This window comes from Triturus cristatus, chromosome 5_2, assembly GCF_964204655.1.
Source record: "Triturus cristatus chromosome 5_2, aTriCri1.1, whole genome shotgun sequence".
Lineage (NCBI taxonomy): Eukaryota > Metazoa > Chordata > Amphibia > Caudata > Salamandridae > Triturus > Triturus cristatus.
Window position 1 is genome coordinate 932,903,086 of NC_140588.1, and position 16,591 is coordinate 932,919,676.

Genomic DNA, 16,591 nt, shown 5'->3' on the forward strand with positions numbered 1-16,591 from the left:
CGTTTCTATGTGTGCTGCATTGTGCAGCACACACAGAAACAGCAAACGTAATGATTGATTGTTTATGTGCAAGAAGGTGTCCCTTCCAGCATATAAACAATCATTTTTAAAAAATGACGATGTGCAACGTCTATTTGTGCTGCACAATGCAGCACACACAGGAATTATAAATTGCCATTTGTGATTGTTTATGTGCAAAAAGTGACACCTTCCTGCATGTAAACAATCATTCCCCCCAACACAGACAGCCTTGCAGTGTGGTGCAATGGTGTTAGCGCTGGGCACCTTAATTAAGCGCCAGTGCTAGGCCAAACGCAGGGGTGGATCATATCTTTGTAAATACAGTGAAACCCTGCATTTTCAGAATGGCGGAGCGTGGTGTTAGCAAGTTTTGCTTAACGCCACGCTCCATCATTCTGTTGTACGTTTGCCCCTAGGGGCCTCATTTATGAGATTTTGGCACAGGGCAGCGCCGCAAGGAATCTTTTCTATCTTCCATTCAAACATCTCACCGAATACAATTTGAGTTTAGACCATAGACATTTTTTCTTTCTAAATAAGAATTTGAAATATGACTAGTGAAAATTGGTGAGCATGGGGGTTAGTAAAGGTCATCTTTGAGCCACAGTTTGCATGGGCTGCAATGCCCAGCCTCAGTTTATTTGGCACAATATCTGGACCTGGTTGCAGCCTGCTCATATACTCTGAAAGGCAGAGAAGTAAAATGTTCCTACCTCTCGCACAGTCTGGCCCGAGGAATCCTGGGAAACAGTGGCAGTGTCCAGACACGCACTCTCCGTTCCCGTTGCAGTTAGTAGAGCAATCGTCCATAATTTCTAAAAAGAGAACAGTGAAAATCAACATTATTAACATTCAACTCGATTTAAAGAATTTTTTTTTCACATTTTGTAGGCAGACATTGACTGATGAAACTATAACATCATTGCCAGTGACGCATGACCAGAAAAAATGTTGTTGTATTGTATTGTATTGTATAAAATATTTGTATAGCGCAGCTATCACCCCACGGGTATCCTGGCGCTTAGAGACCCTGATGACATAACGCAAGGCAGGTTTTATGAAATCTTAATTTGTAATGCCATAGAACAAACAATTAACTTACATATAATCACGTGGTAGGTGGGCCCGCAGGCCACCTGATCTATGCTAGACCTGTCTCTGGAATCTGTTTATGATTCAGAGCCACTCCTGAAGGAAACACGTTGGCCTCTCTTCCTTTTAGATCTCAGTTTGAGGCCGAAATACTGGGGGTCCATCATTTCCAGTTCAGCAAGTAAGAGAAATGCCCAGTGAAACCGGGAATAACAAGATCTGCAGAATAAAACTCTGCCGGCAGCCAGAAGGAAGGTTGGAAAAGTTACCCGGAAATGAGGAATACCACTCAGGAATCAGCGCAAAAACACTGATTCATGTGTGTTATTCCCCATTGCTCAGGAGTATACTCATAAAGAGCTGGCATTCATAATTCCCAGAAGAAATGGTCGCCATGGTGCGAAAATACCAATGCGGATCTACCACTTGAGATGGACCCCACACCGGTTCCAGATTTATGCTGAGTCATGTTATATACGTCTGTATAGTGCTGTATCAGCATTATTTTGGCCTTGAAGCTCTGTAGTACGTTCACGTTTGGTCTTGAGGATTTGGCTACAGACTGCCGCCTGTTACCTGATTGAATTGGCTCAGTGGTAGTTTGGGTGTGGCTAGCATCCTTGTTTAGTGCATCTCTGTGATTGCATGTGGTTACAGTTGTTGGTGGTGTTAAGAGTGTGCAGCCGGAGAGCTTTGCCAATTACTAGTGATGACTGCTTTCTTTATAGGGCCGCCTGCGGCCCATCAGCAGCTGGCATATCACAGTAGGTTCATGAGTTGGCATGCACGCAGTTCAGCATTTGCATCACTTAGCATTTTTAATGGGTAAGATAATTCTCTTTTCACACTTTGTAGCTTTAGGGACAAGAGTGAGCCAATCGCATCCTTTCACGCGAAAGTGCAAATGGGTAAATACCGCCACCAAAACTGAAACGAAAATATTATCAAGCAAGCACACACATTTGTCAGAGCGAATAGTTCCAGCTGCATATATGATTCAGCAGCGTTTTCTAACCTTAGGGATAATCAGGTGTCTTTCTTTTAGGCTCAAACATGTCTCTCTTGTTTCTGTGGGGCATATTAGCAAGACCAGCGATAAAATTATCGCCCTTTTAGCGGCAGGAAACTGCTGCTAAAACGGCGATAATGGGCTTGATAATATGCATTATAGAATTCCAATAGAAGCCCTGGTTAGATGTGCAGGACATCGGCGATAATATGCCGCAGAGAATTCCCATAGAAGCCCATGTTGACACCAGAACATGGGCTTCTATGGAAATTCTCAAGGGCATATAATCAAGCCCATTATCGCCGCTTTAGCGGCAGTTTCCTGCCGCTAAAGCGGCGATAATTCTAACGCCTTTTCTTGCTAATGTGCCCCTTCGTTTTGTTAATCTCTATATGTTCTGGGCCTTCATACTGAATAGAGCAGACAATAAACGTGTTCAATAACAAGTGCAATACAGAAAGAGCCATCAGGGTATGACTTATTCAATGACTGGAGTTCATCAACAAACACTTGCCACTAAGAACATATTTTATTATTACAGCACAGGTCACTGATGTCCAAATGACTGTTAAAGGCCTGACCCTGAGTTTTTTTTATAATGAAGCTGAGAACCTATAGCAACTGACATATGGTAAGGCAGCAGTGCTATAACTGAGGTAGAATGTTCTAAATAAAAAGTGGGAAACAGAAAGGCAAACATTGGAATTTTGTATCAGAAGTCCTGCACCATTCTTCAGTGGTGCTCTTTTACAATTGTCAATTTTATAGTCTCAAAGCTCGCTGTATCTAGCTATACCAGCCATTAAAGACCCTCTCCAGCATTATAATACCTATTCGGAAGGGGGACCTCTCACAAGTGAGTTGGCCTTCAAAAAATGGCCAGTGCAGCCACCTACAGGAGGCTATAATGCTATTAGAAAATACTGCACCATGAGGGCAGAAAGTCCTAATTAAATAAAAAGCAACCTCCCAGTCGATACAGGAGGTGTAGAACTCCTCGCACCTCGGAAGCATCAATGTCTTTGACAGGCCCTGCTGCATGTGCCCGACAGTTAATGCCACACGCAGAGTCACAGCAGCATCTGCAAAGATCAAACGTGCACAGTATGAGCTGCGAAAGGAGGCAGAAGTCAAACCTATCGTCCCTCGGCTCAGCCAAACTCTCTGCCTTCCTTTGTTTGGCAGATCTGAGGGACATCAAGGAGTTCCCCCCTCCTTTCTTCTGAGGCTCAAACGAAACTCTGAGCTACGGGAGGACAGAGGGAGGGCTCGCTGTGTACCCCATCCATAGCCTCTGCAACACTGACTTATTCCCTTGAACAATCCGCATATCTTGGAAACGTAGGTGAGCGGAGAGTAAGGGGCTGTAGATTAGGACATTGAATAGATGCAGGAAGGGGCCTATATCAGTGTTTCTAGCTCACGGCTGTGACACATTCTTCTACGGAGCTGTCAACATTCCAAAGTTCTAATATTAATTGTGATTAAAATTAAAATGTGTCTCCTCTCATAATATACTTCTGTGAATGGGAGGTAGCTACTGGCCTGACTGTAACATAAGCAGTTTGGGTTTGAGGTGGTCTGTGAAGGTCTGGGAGAACACATACCTCGTACGGCCTTATATTTTGTTGAGGTGTGCAGATCAATCTTTGAGTGGGTCAAAAAGAACAGTTTCTTCTCTGTACTATTCGTTTGGGACAGGAGAAAGTTGAATGCAGCACTTCACTAATCTGGCTTGAACAAAAGGTGGTGACCCTGATGGTTGAACAACCAACCAGTGAAATAAATGAATTGTTGTCACATTAACACCAAGCTGTGCTAAAAGTAACTGTGCTCCAGGGATTACCACACTACATTTGAACTTCGGGTGTCATGTGTTGAAGTGTTTAAGAGCTGGACTATTTATTACATGCGGCAATATTTGTTTGGCTTCCATTGCCTCATGCTACTTGTGAGACGGTTGTAGAACGTGTAGGAGAGTCATTTTTGGAGCAGCAGCCTTTTAAGAGCACAATGCTGGGACTATGTGAGGTAGAAGGATGAATATTAGAGGATCAAGAAAAACATGGATTAAAAAAATATATCTATGGTTTTAGATCCAGGCTCCTTCCACTGTCCAACTCATCCCCGCTGCTCTTTTGCAAGCATCCATGACAATAGGGGCACTTCAGGGATGAACTCGGACACAAAGGTGATAGTTTACAATAGTTGCTAGCTATCATTTTACGTCCGATGGACTTCAGTGACTGTCTGGAGAATGTAGTGTACTTTGTTCTACTTTTGTAGTCTAGGCATTGCTGCCATCCATTAGAGAACATTCCACTTTTTTATTTATCATTTTAGTAAATTACATGTGCATGTTCAAAGACAGTGAGACAAAGGGGAATGTATGTTGGCAAGAGGGGCCATCTTTGACTTAATGAGGGGAAGGAGCTGTCACCTACCACACTTGCACATTTCTATGGCTCTGCCTGAGCAAACGTCCGTAGGGTTTGACACTAGTCTTTTATGATCCCAGACAAGCTAGGGCCGCAGCAGGGAGGCAAGAATTTCCAAGCACCTCTGGGGGTAGAAACCTCCAAAACCACCTCCTACTTCAAAGTGGGCACCAGGTGTATATAATTGACCCTCAAACCCTACTCCTCAGTACACATCTGGATCTATGGAAGACTCAGAAGGACTGACATGCTGCACTCCTGTAAGAAGAACCGCTACTCTGCTGCCCTTCTGCTCTGCTGCCCAGCTGCCTGAGTGAAAAGGTCTGTACTTGCATTTTGAACCCAAGCCCACCAGAGTGGCTTCAAGCTCTAGTTCTCTGGCCTCTTGATCAGTGACAGAAAAGGCTCCAACCACCTGGAACCCAGCACCTGGACCCTGTCGGCTGTGAGCCCTAACCCCCCAAATAGTTCCACCCCAGTCCTAGCCCCTTGGAAAAGACATGAAGGTGCTCTGCCAGCCCAGCTGTTATCTTGTGGTTAGAACTGACATAGTGCAACGCATCTCCCCTTCAGAACCACTGAAGTGCGATGCATCCCCTATGCCTGACCTCTCATCACAGCCCTCAGATTAATTGGAACAGCTGTTGCATAACGCATCCTTGATGCAGGCCTAAAAATCTTTGGTTCTACTATTAGGAGTTCTGTCGTTTTGGCCTCAAATAATGTATTAGAATTAATTCTGTATTTCTACATTGGTGTGGGATTTTCATGGATTGTGTTTTCACTTTATTACTCTTTGAAGCACAGCGCACATACTTTACACATTGCCGCTAAGTTAAGCCTGACTGCTTTGTGCCAGGCCACCAGAGGGTTAAGCACAGGTTAACTTGGAGTTTGCTCCTGACTTCACCTGGACAGGAATTGGTGTTGCTGCTTGAGAAAGGTTTCACTCCCCTCAGCCAGTAACCCAATTTCCTACATGCAGTATTTTTGTTTTTTGCATTCTTTTCACACAAGAAGAAATTAAATGAATAATTAATTGGAGGGAAGCACTTGCACATAGGAGTGCTGCTACAGCTGGCTACATCCAACAATTGATTACTTAACTATAATTTCCCTTACTCATGAGTTCTATTCTTTCTTTTCTCAACACAGTCCTGTGTTTCCCGCGCCCCGAGTTGCCTTAGGCATGGGAACTGCTTGGATTGTAAACAAGGTGAGGGGAAAAAGCATACACGGGATAAAGCAATGTTATAGAAAAGGAAGGGAGACCAACAGCCCATTGCGTGGGCAACAGTAGTATTTCCTTGAAAGCTAAAATATTATGCACAATGTTCAGGGCCGGACTGGGAACCAAAACCGGCCCTGGCAAAGTGCTAGGCCGCCCCCCCCCCCCCCCCCCCCCGGGGGTTGGGGGTGCCGCCGAGCTCTTTGCCAGGACCGGTTTTCGGCCGATTTTGTTACAGGGCCGATTTTGCTGCAAAAACGGCCCTGTAACAAAAACGGGACCCTGGGGCCCAAAACCAGCCCCCACCCATGCGGCGCACCGGGGGATTGCCCGGTGCCCGCTACGGCCAGTCCGGCCCTGACAATGTTTCGAAAGGAGGACGTCAAAACTATTAGGATTGTGACGATGCAGGGTAGCGCCTAAAGATTAAAACTAGGAAGGAACAATCAGGCTTTTTCGCAGTAATGATTACATACCTGTGTGTTTGATACATATTTTTTTGTTAAACCTAAACGTCTAACCGTGGCTGGCGCAAGGATGCTTTTGCAAAATACCCACATGCTATTGTTGAGTAATTCTTATATTCTTCGAAAAACGCTAGTTTGCTAAGTGTGTTTGGATAAAAGCATTCACTACATTGTGATCGTGAAGGACATTTTCATTTTTTTCCAATTGCATTTTTTCCAAAGTGCCCCGTTCAAAATGAGGAGTAATGTTCCAAAACATGCGTTTTTCCGAGGTACAAGTTTTTCCTTTGCTTTTTTCGAGCCCCAAATAGTTATATATCAGCCTCAGGTGCTCTTGCTATTTGGAGTGCAGTTACATATTAGAATACTAATTATTTCATGAGAAAAATTTACATTTTAATTGCTAATCTGTGCTGCGCTATCAGTTATGGTAAACCATTCTCTGTGCTAAGGGAACAGTGAAACATATCAATGAGCGGTTATCATGTGGAAAATGGAGCTGCAAGCGTGCATTCATAAAAAGGCGGAAATCCATTTCTGGTCTCCAAAGTAGGCCTTGTGCTCCTACCTAAGGATGGATTCAAATGGCAATTTACTGCCATAAACCTGCGTTTACAGCCATTAATGCGTCCATTTACATTTGATGTATTTCCGTAAAGGGATACCTATTGGATGAAAATGGTTTTACTCCTGAGCAAATCTCTTCTACGACTATGTACTACGAGTGGGGAGTGGGGCCAAGGTACTTTTTGCCTTACAAGTTTATGGACATTCACAATCTCTTCTCTGACTCAATACTGTCACTGTAAATGGTCAGTAAAGGTCGGATGTAGTTCCATTTCAAGGTTGAAAAGTGGAATGGATCACCCACAGTCTTGTAGGTATGTAGATGGGCAAACATGTTTCACCGGGGCACAGGGGGGAGCGGGTGGCAAAAATTAACATTTCACATTAAATGCGTTGAAAACTGTGCATACGTGCACAATATACAAAAATATGCATTAGGGAAATAGCCATTAAAAAATAACATGACTCACTCAATGGCAAACTGGGATAGCTACACTTGGTGCACCGTTCTAGGCCTTTTACTGTGGAATTTTGTCAAAAGGAGAGTGTTAGACCTGGCATTTCTCGGCATGATTACCCCTGACTTTTTGCCTCTACTTCCTCTATTTTTGATGCTGTGATGGATTTCGTTTTTGCTGGCTTAGATGCTTTGGGCACTTTGCCACTGCTGATCAGTGTCAAAGTGCAAGTGCTCCCTGTGTAAAGTGTAATGGTAATTGGTTGTCCATGATTGGTATGTTTGCCTTACTAGTAAAGTCCCTAGTAAAGTGCACTATGTGTGCCAGGGCTGGTAATGCAAATGCTACTAGAGGGCCTGCAGCACTAATTGTGCCACACACACAAGTAGCCCTAAAGAGAGAACTCAGGCCTGCCACTGCAGTGCCTGCGCGCAGTTTGTTAAACTGCTATGTTGTCCTGACAAGTGCACCCACTTGCCAGGCCTTAACATTCCCTTTTTATGCACATCAGACACCCCTATGGTAGGTCCAAGGTGCCCCTGGGCAGGGTGCAGTGTAGGTGAAAGGTAGGACACGTACTGAGGTGTGTACCCTGTCCTGACAGTGAAATACTCTCCATTTTGTTTTTCACTGTTGAAAGGCCATCTTGCCCGTAGGACAGAATGGGGAGGCTGTGTAATATGTTTCCAGCCTATCTTCACAAAGGCTTAAGATGGAGAGGTGAAGTTTAGTATGCCTGAACTCACAATTTAATAACACATCTTTTTGTGAAGGTGGTTTTTGCATTGTGTGTTTAGAAACCACTCTTTTAGAATTGGCTGTTTTTTTGTGTTCTAACATTTCTGTGTGTCTCTGCCTGGTTGTGGATTGACTGTCTGGATTTGAACGCGATAGGATCTGGGGAATGTCTTGACCCAGGGGAGGAGGTGAGACAGCACAGGCTGACCTGCATCTGTAGGGAGGAGGAGCAGCCCCTGGAGGTGAAGAGGCCTGGGCTGCCGCCATAAAACCATGGCTCCATCTCCTGATGAGTGATTAAGGATCCAGACCCCCACTATCAAAGGAAGAAGGTGTCACTGACAGGGAGACACCCAGAGCTGGTTTGAACAGGGGTCAGTGCTTCCCTGAAAACAAAGACTGCAAAGAATTTGAGGGGTATAACTATGAAAGCTGAAACCCCTGAACATTGGATTGATCAAGACTGAAAAGGATTGATGCTACTTCGTGGTCAAGAGGAACCTCTACCAAGGAAGAAACAGCTGAAGAGAAGGAAAGGACTGACCCTTGCTGTATGTTTTGGGTCTGGCCTGCAGTTTGCTGATTTAACCAAGGAGAGGCTAAAGGGACTTTGCTGTGTGCTGTGTCCCCCTGCTTGAAAGGACTTTGCTGTGTGCTGTGTCCTGAAGTAACTTGTCCCCAAGGGCTCGAGGAGAGCTGGCTCCCTGTTGTGGAAACTCCGGAACACAAAAGTTTCCAGGTGTTTCTCAGCGACACTGTGTGCATGTGTTTTTTGCAGCCTGAGACCCTCGTAAGAATTGCCCTGTGATCGGGGGCACTTGGAATCCAAGTGAGTCTCAGCGACGCTTTGTGCGTGTGTTTTTTGCTGCCTGAGACCTTCGTGACGCTCCTGTGATCGTGTGCAGCCGAATCTCAAGTGAGTCTCAGCATCGCTGTGTGCGTGTGCTGTGTGCAGCCTGAGACCTTCATGAGGATTGCCCTGTGATCGTGTGCACCCGGAACTCAAGTGAGTCTCAGCGACGCTGGGTGCGTGTGCTTGATCGTGCAGCCTGAGACCTTCATGAGGATTGCCCTGTGACCGTGCACACCCGGAGTTCAAGTGAGTATCAGTGACGCTGTGTGCGTGTGCTCTGTTGCAGCCTGAGATCTTCGTCATTGCCATCGGCCCGGACCGGCATCCCCAGTGGAGCTGTGCCGCCGGCCCGAGGCAGCCGTTGCCAAAGAAGGACCTCGAACCAAGTCGCATCGGAGGCCCAAGTCATGAGGAGAGGGGAGGAGAGAGAGCTCGCACCCCCCAGGTAACGTGTGTCGCTGCCTGGGGCGGGGTGCGAGCTCGGAGAGAAACGCTCTCGGCCTTTCCCATTCTCGCAGCGCGAGCCTCCGCACAAGCTCGTATTGCGGCCCGTGCTTGCAGTGGAGTGGCAGTACCGGGGCCAGACTGTGGAGTTGCACTTTGGTTTACACCATACCCGTGTTGGGGGCATATGTTGGCAGAGGCTGACCGCGAGTCAGTACGAGTGGCATAGGCACCATCCAAGGCACCGTGATCGGTGCCGTAGTGCATTACACATTGCATTATTTTTGCATTATGAACTGCCTGATTGTTGCATTACGCATTGCATTATTTTTGCATTACGAACTGTCTAATTGCTGCATTACGCATTGCAATATTTTTGCATTACGAACTACCTGATTGTTGCATTATGCATTGCATTATTTTGGCATTACAAACTGCCTGATTGTTGCGTAACGAACTGCATTATTCTGACCTTACAAAGTGCCTGATTCTTGCATTACGAACTGCATAGCATTGCATTAGGACTGCATGGGATCATAGAGAACTGCTCATTAATACTGCAAGAACCTACAAGGGCTTGCTGGCCTAATAACCAGCAAGGTGAATTATTACAAGTACGCATATGTTGGACTTTTATCGTGTGGTCTCATCGTATATCTTTTTATATAAACATATAATTGTTTTTCTCATGAAACTCGTGTGGTGTCATCATTGGGTTGCTGATAGTGTAGTTGCAAATACTTTACACACTTGCCTTGAAAATAAGCCTGGCTGCTCGTGCCAAGCTACAGAGTGGGTGAGCAGGGGCTATCTGAGAAGGTGTCCTTCCTTTCCCTGACTTAGAAGCAGGGGTCCCTATTTGGCCTAAGGTACCTACCTCAGCCAACTAGAGACTCCCGGTTCTAACAGAGAGATTGTAAATCTGCACCCAAGAGCAATAGTACACCTACAGAGGAATTGTATTCAAAATAGCATCGTCCTGTACACCAGGACCACATAACAGTCACAACCCACCTAGGCAGGCCGTGGTATTGGAACAAAGTAGCAAACTGTGTGTGAATTGTGAGTTTTCCGCTTAAAGCACCGGTTTCCACAGAGAACAGAATGAGGGGCAGTAAACCGGTTAGTATATTTAAACCAAGTTAGGTCTTTGCCCAGAGGGTTAATGGTGAGTGATGTGAACAGGGGAGATAGCTAACAACTCTCCCCATTGTTATTAATGAGAATAATCAAACTAATTCTCTGAATGACAGATGTACATGTTCCTTCTGGCCTCCAGGAGAAACGCTGTTTAATTCATAATTTGAGGTTTGGAGTGAGGTTAATATATTGAGAACAGGAATTAGAGCAATAAAATAAAAAAGGCAGCTCTGGCCTGAAACCTTCATTAAACAGTCCATGTTCACTTTCATTATGAGCTACACCCTGGCATCACCTCTCCGTTTTATTTCCTATAAATATTTGCTTTCCCTGCTAAATGCAATCATAGCTTTATTTTCATATTTTATCTTTCATTGTTTAAAAAATGAAAATTATATTATAGTTGCATGTGTAATAGTGAAGCCCTTTAATGAAACACTTACATTCAGTGAAACACATGTATCTCCAAATACCCTGGACTTTATTACCCAAGAGCCTTGGGAGTGACTCTTTTTGATACAAGTGTTATAACTTTTGTGTCAGTCGCAAGGAAAAGATTAGCAAGCGCCTGCATTTCTGGCACCAACTAACAGTCATGCTGTAAACTGCACACGTGAACCCACATTTTACCCTACTAGGGCACACCTATTCTAGATACGGGCAGTGCTTAATTTGAGCCGGGGGCTACTGGTGGGGGTACTGGCACTTATTTTTGAGGACCAGCACTTATTTTCAGCAGTTGACATTTCCCAAAAGCAAAAGATGGAAAAACACACGAAGAGGAAAAAAGGTGGTGGATAAAGATGGGAAAACCATCTCAAAGGGAGAAAGCAGGGAACCACAAGAGTGAGATAAAGGAGCAGGTAGTGTCTGGTAGTCGATTAAAGAGGCATGAGGTGGATTTAAGCGGACTTAGCCTTGGTACTGGGCACGCTGACATTTAATTGCACCGACTGCAGGCTTCTGAGCAGAGCTTTGGGCACCGGCACTCTTTTTTTCACAAACTAACACTGGATAGGGGGTAGCACATCCTTGTGCAGCCCATTCTATAAGGTGCTTTGCATGCATGCACATTTTGTTTCCCAATGCAATGTGGTAGGTGATTGTTTCATTTGAATTTGACATTAGCCTATTGCAAATTGAGCAATGTCTTCCAATGTAAACCAGTGCCACAAGGCTGATACTTTCCAAGGGCAAAGACGCCATTGGGAGTTGGGGGTGCTTTAACTGAGAGTAACTTCAGAGGTGGTCTCCCAAGGAGCTTTTTGAAAGCAGGCAGTGCCCCCCAGCAATGTCTTCACAGGAGGGTGCAGTAACATACTGCAGCCTCCAGTGGGATGTCCTTGGCGACCCGCTAAAAGCACTTAGGCCTTGGACTGCGGTGAAACACAGAATCGCAGTGTGAAGTAGCACTGTGTATTTCACTCTCCAGTGCAAGTGCCAACTCTGAGATTCAATACATTAACTGGCTAAAGAAACTTTTTTATGCCATCAGATGCATGGTACCTGTCAGTAATGAGGGAGCCCAATGTGCGTGCACAGGGTCCGAATCATGGAACATTCCCCGTTTACATAATCTGACCCCTTTATGTTGGTAAATATTTTTATCAAACAATTACAACTTGTTCTATTAGCACATCACCATGAAATGTAATTTTTCTGACAATGGATCCAACCAATAATGCTACAGAAGTTGTTGGTCCTCGCTACATTAGGAGAGTAATAACATTGACAAGAGCTTCCGACTAAATCCAAAGGTGGATGATATTATCACATGGATGAGACCACATTATTTCCTGTAAGATCGCTCATTGCTCTTTCACTTAGGTGAGGAAACGCCTATGCCAGAAAATATGCACCGCATCCCGATCCATCTGATAGGCTGTCTGACTCTCCTCCTTCCAATCCATTTCCTAATTAGGACTCCTGACATTGGGGGTTTACCTGAGGGTGAGATACAAAAAGAAGTGCTATTGGCTGTAGTGCTGTGATGCATCAGCACTGTCTCCGTCTCGTTCCAACTTCTTCCTTTCGCTCACTACCGCGCCTTCTATCCAGCATTTTCTAATTGCCAGTACGTTCAATAGCAATGCATTCTAAGGGAGACTTCCCAGCAGCTCTTCACCAGTACACATGGTCTGCATGCTGGAAAAAATATGATTAGCTGAGCTCCTCTTCAAGTGCCGGTTAATGTACCAATTAAGCATTAATGTCTGCTGCTGCAGGCAAGAATCACTAATAGTTGCTCTCTTACATAATAATAGATGCGAACGGAAGGCAATAGGCCTTCTTCAGGACACGTTTCCCTGCAGGAGAAGGCATCAACAATTTCTAGTGAAAGCAGGTCATGCTATGTGCTCCCCTGCCCACTTCAGATTTTGTTCTCTTTGCACAGTAGACTGTTGCCCATTGTGGGTCATCGACCACCATGACAGCAGGTCTTCCTTCCACATAAAAAAGACACCAACAAACAATTATCCCTGCAGCAGAGTGGCAAAAATTGTAGCAGCATCCTCAGCAAAAGCCCTCTAAACCCATTCCAAGTTCTCAGAATATAGTACGAAATCAACTCTCAGTTGAACATCGCTCCATCTTCTCTCTTTATACTTTTAAAATCGCAAGTTACATTTCCTGGAAATTAAAGAAAGAGTGGCGCAACAGTGATTATAAATCCCAACAAAGTTTTTTTTCAAAGCATACACACTTCTAACGTATTTTATCTTCAATAGTGGTTTAAAATTATTTTCTCTTAGTTGAACCGTATTTACAACAGCAATACTAAGACATTTAGAGCAGAGGAATAAGGAGGTGCCATGAAATGTAGGACCTCAATAAAAGTAGAAGAACTGAGTTCATGGGTGGTGAGAACTAATAACGTACGCATGACCTTTTCCATCAACATCACTTCCTTCTCCTGTTTTTATGAAAACAAACAAAGAAAACAATGATGCGACGCAAAATGAGTTGGCGTTCCAAGAGGATGCGCTTTTGTCCCTATTCCCAGTTGATTGGTTGTGACACGAGTCTTTCACCTACTTATCTGCAAGACATATCAATTATTTTCAAACGTTTGCCTACTATTCTCTTTCTCTTCAGAACGCGGGTCTATTCATGAAATGCTACACATGCAAACAGAAGTAAACCAAACTAGTATGGCAAAATCATGAGGGTTAACTTAGATTTTAGTAGGATGGGAGAGCTGCCATCATTTGTTGTTTTCCAACCCTGCCACACGTCTGACCCCCGCTCTATTTAAAGTGGGGAACAGTGCGACTGGCCAGCAGGGGAGAAAGTCTGTGACGTGGTCCGCCAGAGGTTTTGTGCCTTTCATGGATCTGGAGGTTTATGCTAATTAGGGACCTCCCACCGATGCATACCTTCCCTGCCCATGTCCATCACTTAGGGCACGTTGTCTGGGCAGGGAAATAAACAATGACCATGACACGCAGGGAGAAAATCTGCCACATCTTGGGACTATTGTTATTTGCTTTTGGTCATAATCACAGTTTTAGGCTTACATCTGAACACCCAAAAATGAATACTGAGCAGGCCACTTTAACATGGCGCCTGTTTTTGACATTCATCTGTGATAAAGTGCATCCCCCATGTTATGTTACGTTAAGAGATTTATAAGCACCACTGTTGGCAACAAAGCAGACCTCATTGTGCTGTAAGAGGTTGAGAACAGAATAATTCCTCAAGGTCGGACAAAGGGCCAGGGTTGAAGCTTTTTTGATAAATTCAAGTTGGAAGCATTTTTAATGTCCAAAGGATGAGAATTACAAGATGAGAGGTAAGACAGGGAACCACTACCAGCGTAGCTGTGGTGAACTTTGGGGGTTGCCAGCAGATTGAGACTATGATGAACAGATCAAGCATTTGACCATAGGCAGCCAGTTTATTTTCTTAGGATGAGACAGTGCAGATGCCCATGAATGACAGGAGCTGCTGACGTTTGAACAGTCTGCAGGCGCTGAGTGAGATAAGCCGGTCAACCTGTGGAAATTTAGCTTGTAACTGAACATTATCTGCGCCATCTTGCCTCTCCCCAGCGACACGCACAGCGAATGCACGGCCGCCATTTTAGGCACCCCACTCTCTCCCCGCTCATTCTCGATCGCCAGCGCTTTCCCCTGGCGCTGCGAGCATCCCCCGCGCGCCGGCCACCCCCGCTCTCTCATACACAGGCCATAAACCCTCTCCTTCTGCGCGACCCTGCCATGGAACCACATCCCACGCCCGACCGACATCCCATACATGGTCATGCATCTCTTTGATAACCCCCTTCCTCTGCGCCCCATTATCCGAACCGGTCCCAGGCCATCACCTAGCCCTGCGGATGCAGTTTATTGCCCCTACTGTAAGGGAAACACCCCACATCAAAGGGATTACAGTGGATCAAAGCCCCTACCCCCCTGAGACCAGGCCGGTTGCACACACCCCCGGGAATTGGCGGAATATCCAGCTGCGTGATAGCCATCTCCTACTGTGGGTGGGGTGGGGACTTCTACTGTAGATATGTGTGGGAACGAGCTTGAAGTGGGGGTTCCAAGGATGTCTTTCCGTACATCAAAGTCTCAATAAGAATGTACCATGTGTAACAAAGCAATAAACCTGTGTATAAGAGGCCAGGCCTCAGAGATGCAGTTAGAGCACCTCGTGACGATACCTTGCTGTCTGATCTGATGTGTTCTGCTCCGACGGAATAAAACTTTGTTTCCTGCCTTCCAGTCTCCGGCGCCTGCCTCTTGCATTGGTAAATTATCGAATGGTATGAGAGGCGATTAACGCCGGGCAATAATTGAAAGGTTATCGACTGAAACTGCCGCTACCATTTAACAATTGGCGCCCAACGTGGGGCCCATCAGAGACACGTGGATCCAGTGGGAGAGGTCCTGACGACAGAGTGAACGACTGCAACGATCGGGAGAGCTCCTGCCCAATAGACCCTCGTCTGGCAGCCGATCATCCGAACTTCACTGGTTCCGAGCAGACCTCTCTCGAGTGATCTACGGTCCTGACTGGGAACCATCAGGAGTGCCACAGCAATAACGGAGAGTAGAGGACGATCGGGCGCTGGAGGCGGAAGACGAGAAACTGTCCACGCGGTCCGGGTAAGGTCGTGATACACGACAAATTGCGAAATAATTGATTGATTGTTTGAAGGTTTGAAAATACTAGTATTGCTCATTGATTGTTCTCTTTGAGATATTCGCTGTCTACAAACGGGGAGGAGTAGAAATACTCTCTCTCTCTCTCCCTTTGCAGATAGTGAAGGGTAGGTAACGCAGACTTTTGTCCCCGTTGAAACCCGTCGTGCCTATCTTTATCTCCCCACTGATTGATTGTCCGAACATTGATTGTTTTGAAGAATAGTGCTCTTTGAGATATTCTCTGTTTGCAAATAACGTAGAATAGAAATATTCTGTCTAGTCTTTGCAAATAGTGAAGGGTAGGTAACGCAGACTTTTGTCCCCGTTGAAACCCGTCGTGCCTATCTTTATCTCCCCATTGATTGATTGATTGATTGTCCGAACACTAGTTGTTCGATATTGGTTCTTTGGAGGTATTCTCTGCTTACAAATAACGAGGAATAGAGATATTCTGTCTAGTCTTTGCAAGCAGTGAAAAGATAGGTAGTGCTGACTTTTGTCCCCATTGAAACCCGTCATGCCTATCTTCTCCCCACTGATTGGTAGTTGGTTCTGCCCGGACCGCTTATTAGAGGTGGACCATCCGGCTCCACTGGAAGGCACCCCTAATAAGGACATGTTCACTAAATATGGACTAGTCGCCGTAGCTTATAGCAAGCTATGGCATAAATATACAAGGAAGGACCCCGAGAGTCAGTGGCCACTGATGGGATCCTTCGACGACCATAAGATAGAAGTGCTAGAAATGGCTCTGCGTAGCAATAAGACGACGCCTACTATGCTTGACAGTATCGGCATGTGGCGCAAAGAAGCAACGCAACGGAAAAAGAGGGAAGAAGTAAAAGCAGAAAAGGAATTACGAAAGGCAGCTCACCTTGCCGCTAGAAAGTTAGAAGAAGAAATAAAGGAGAGAAGGGAAACTAAACTAAGACAGGAGCCCGAAACCTCAGGCCAGTACGCTGTTAGGACCCCCTCTATGCTCT

General features: G+C 45.4%; 1 protein-coding gene across 3 annotated transcripts in view; it reads right to left on the minus strand.

The window, feature by feature from the left end:
• The window catches only part of TENM1 (teneurin transmembrane protein 1), a 1,737,496-nt gene that overhangs the window by 730,707 nt on the left and 990,198 nt on the right, over positions 1–16,591 (minus strand). For all 3 annotated transcript variants that reach the window (XM_085608139.1, XM_085608140.1, XM_085608138.1), the window contains one exon: positions 735–836. In XM_085608139.1, coding sequence (XP_085464265.1) covers positions 735–836 — 102 coding nt within the window. The remainder of the gene's footprint in view (positions 1–734; positions 837–16,591) is intronic.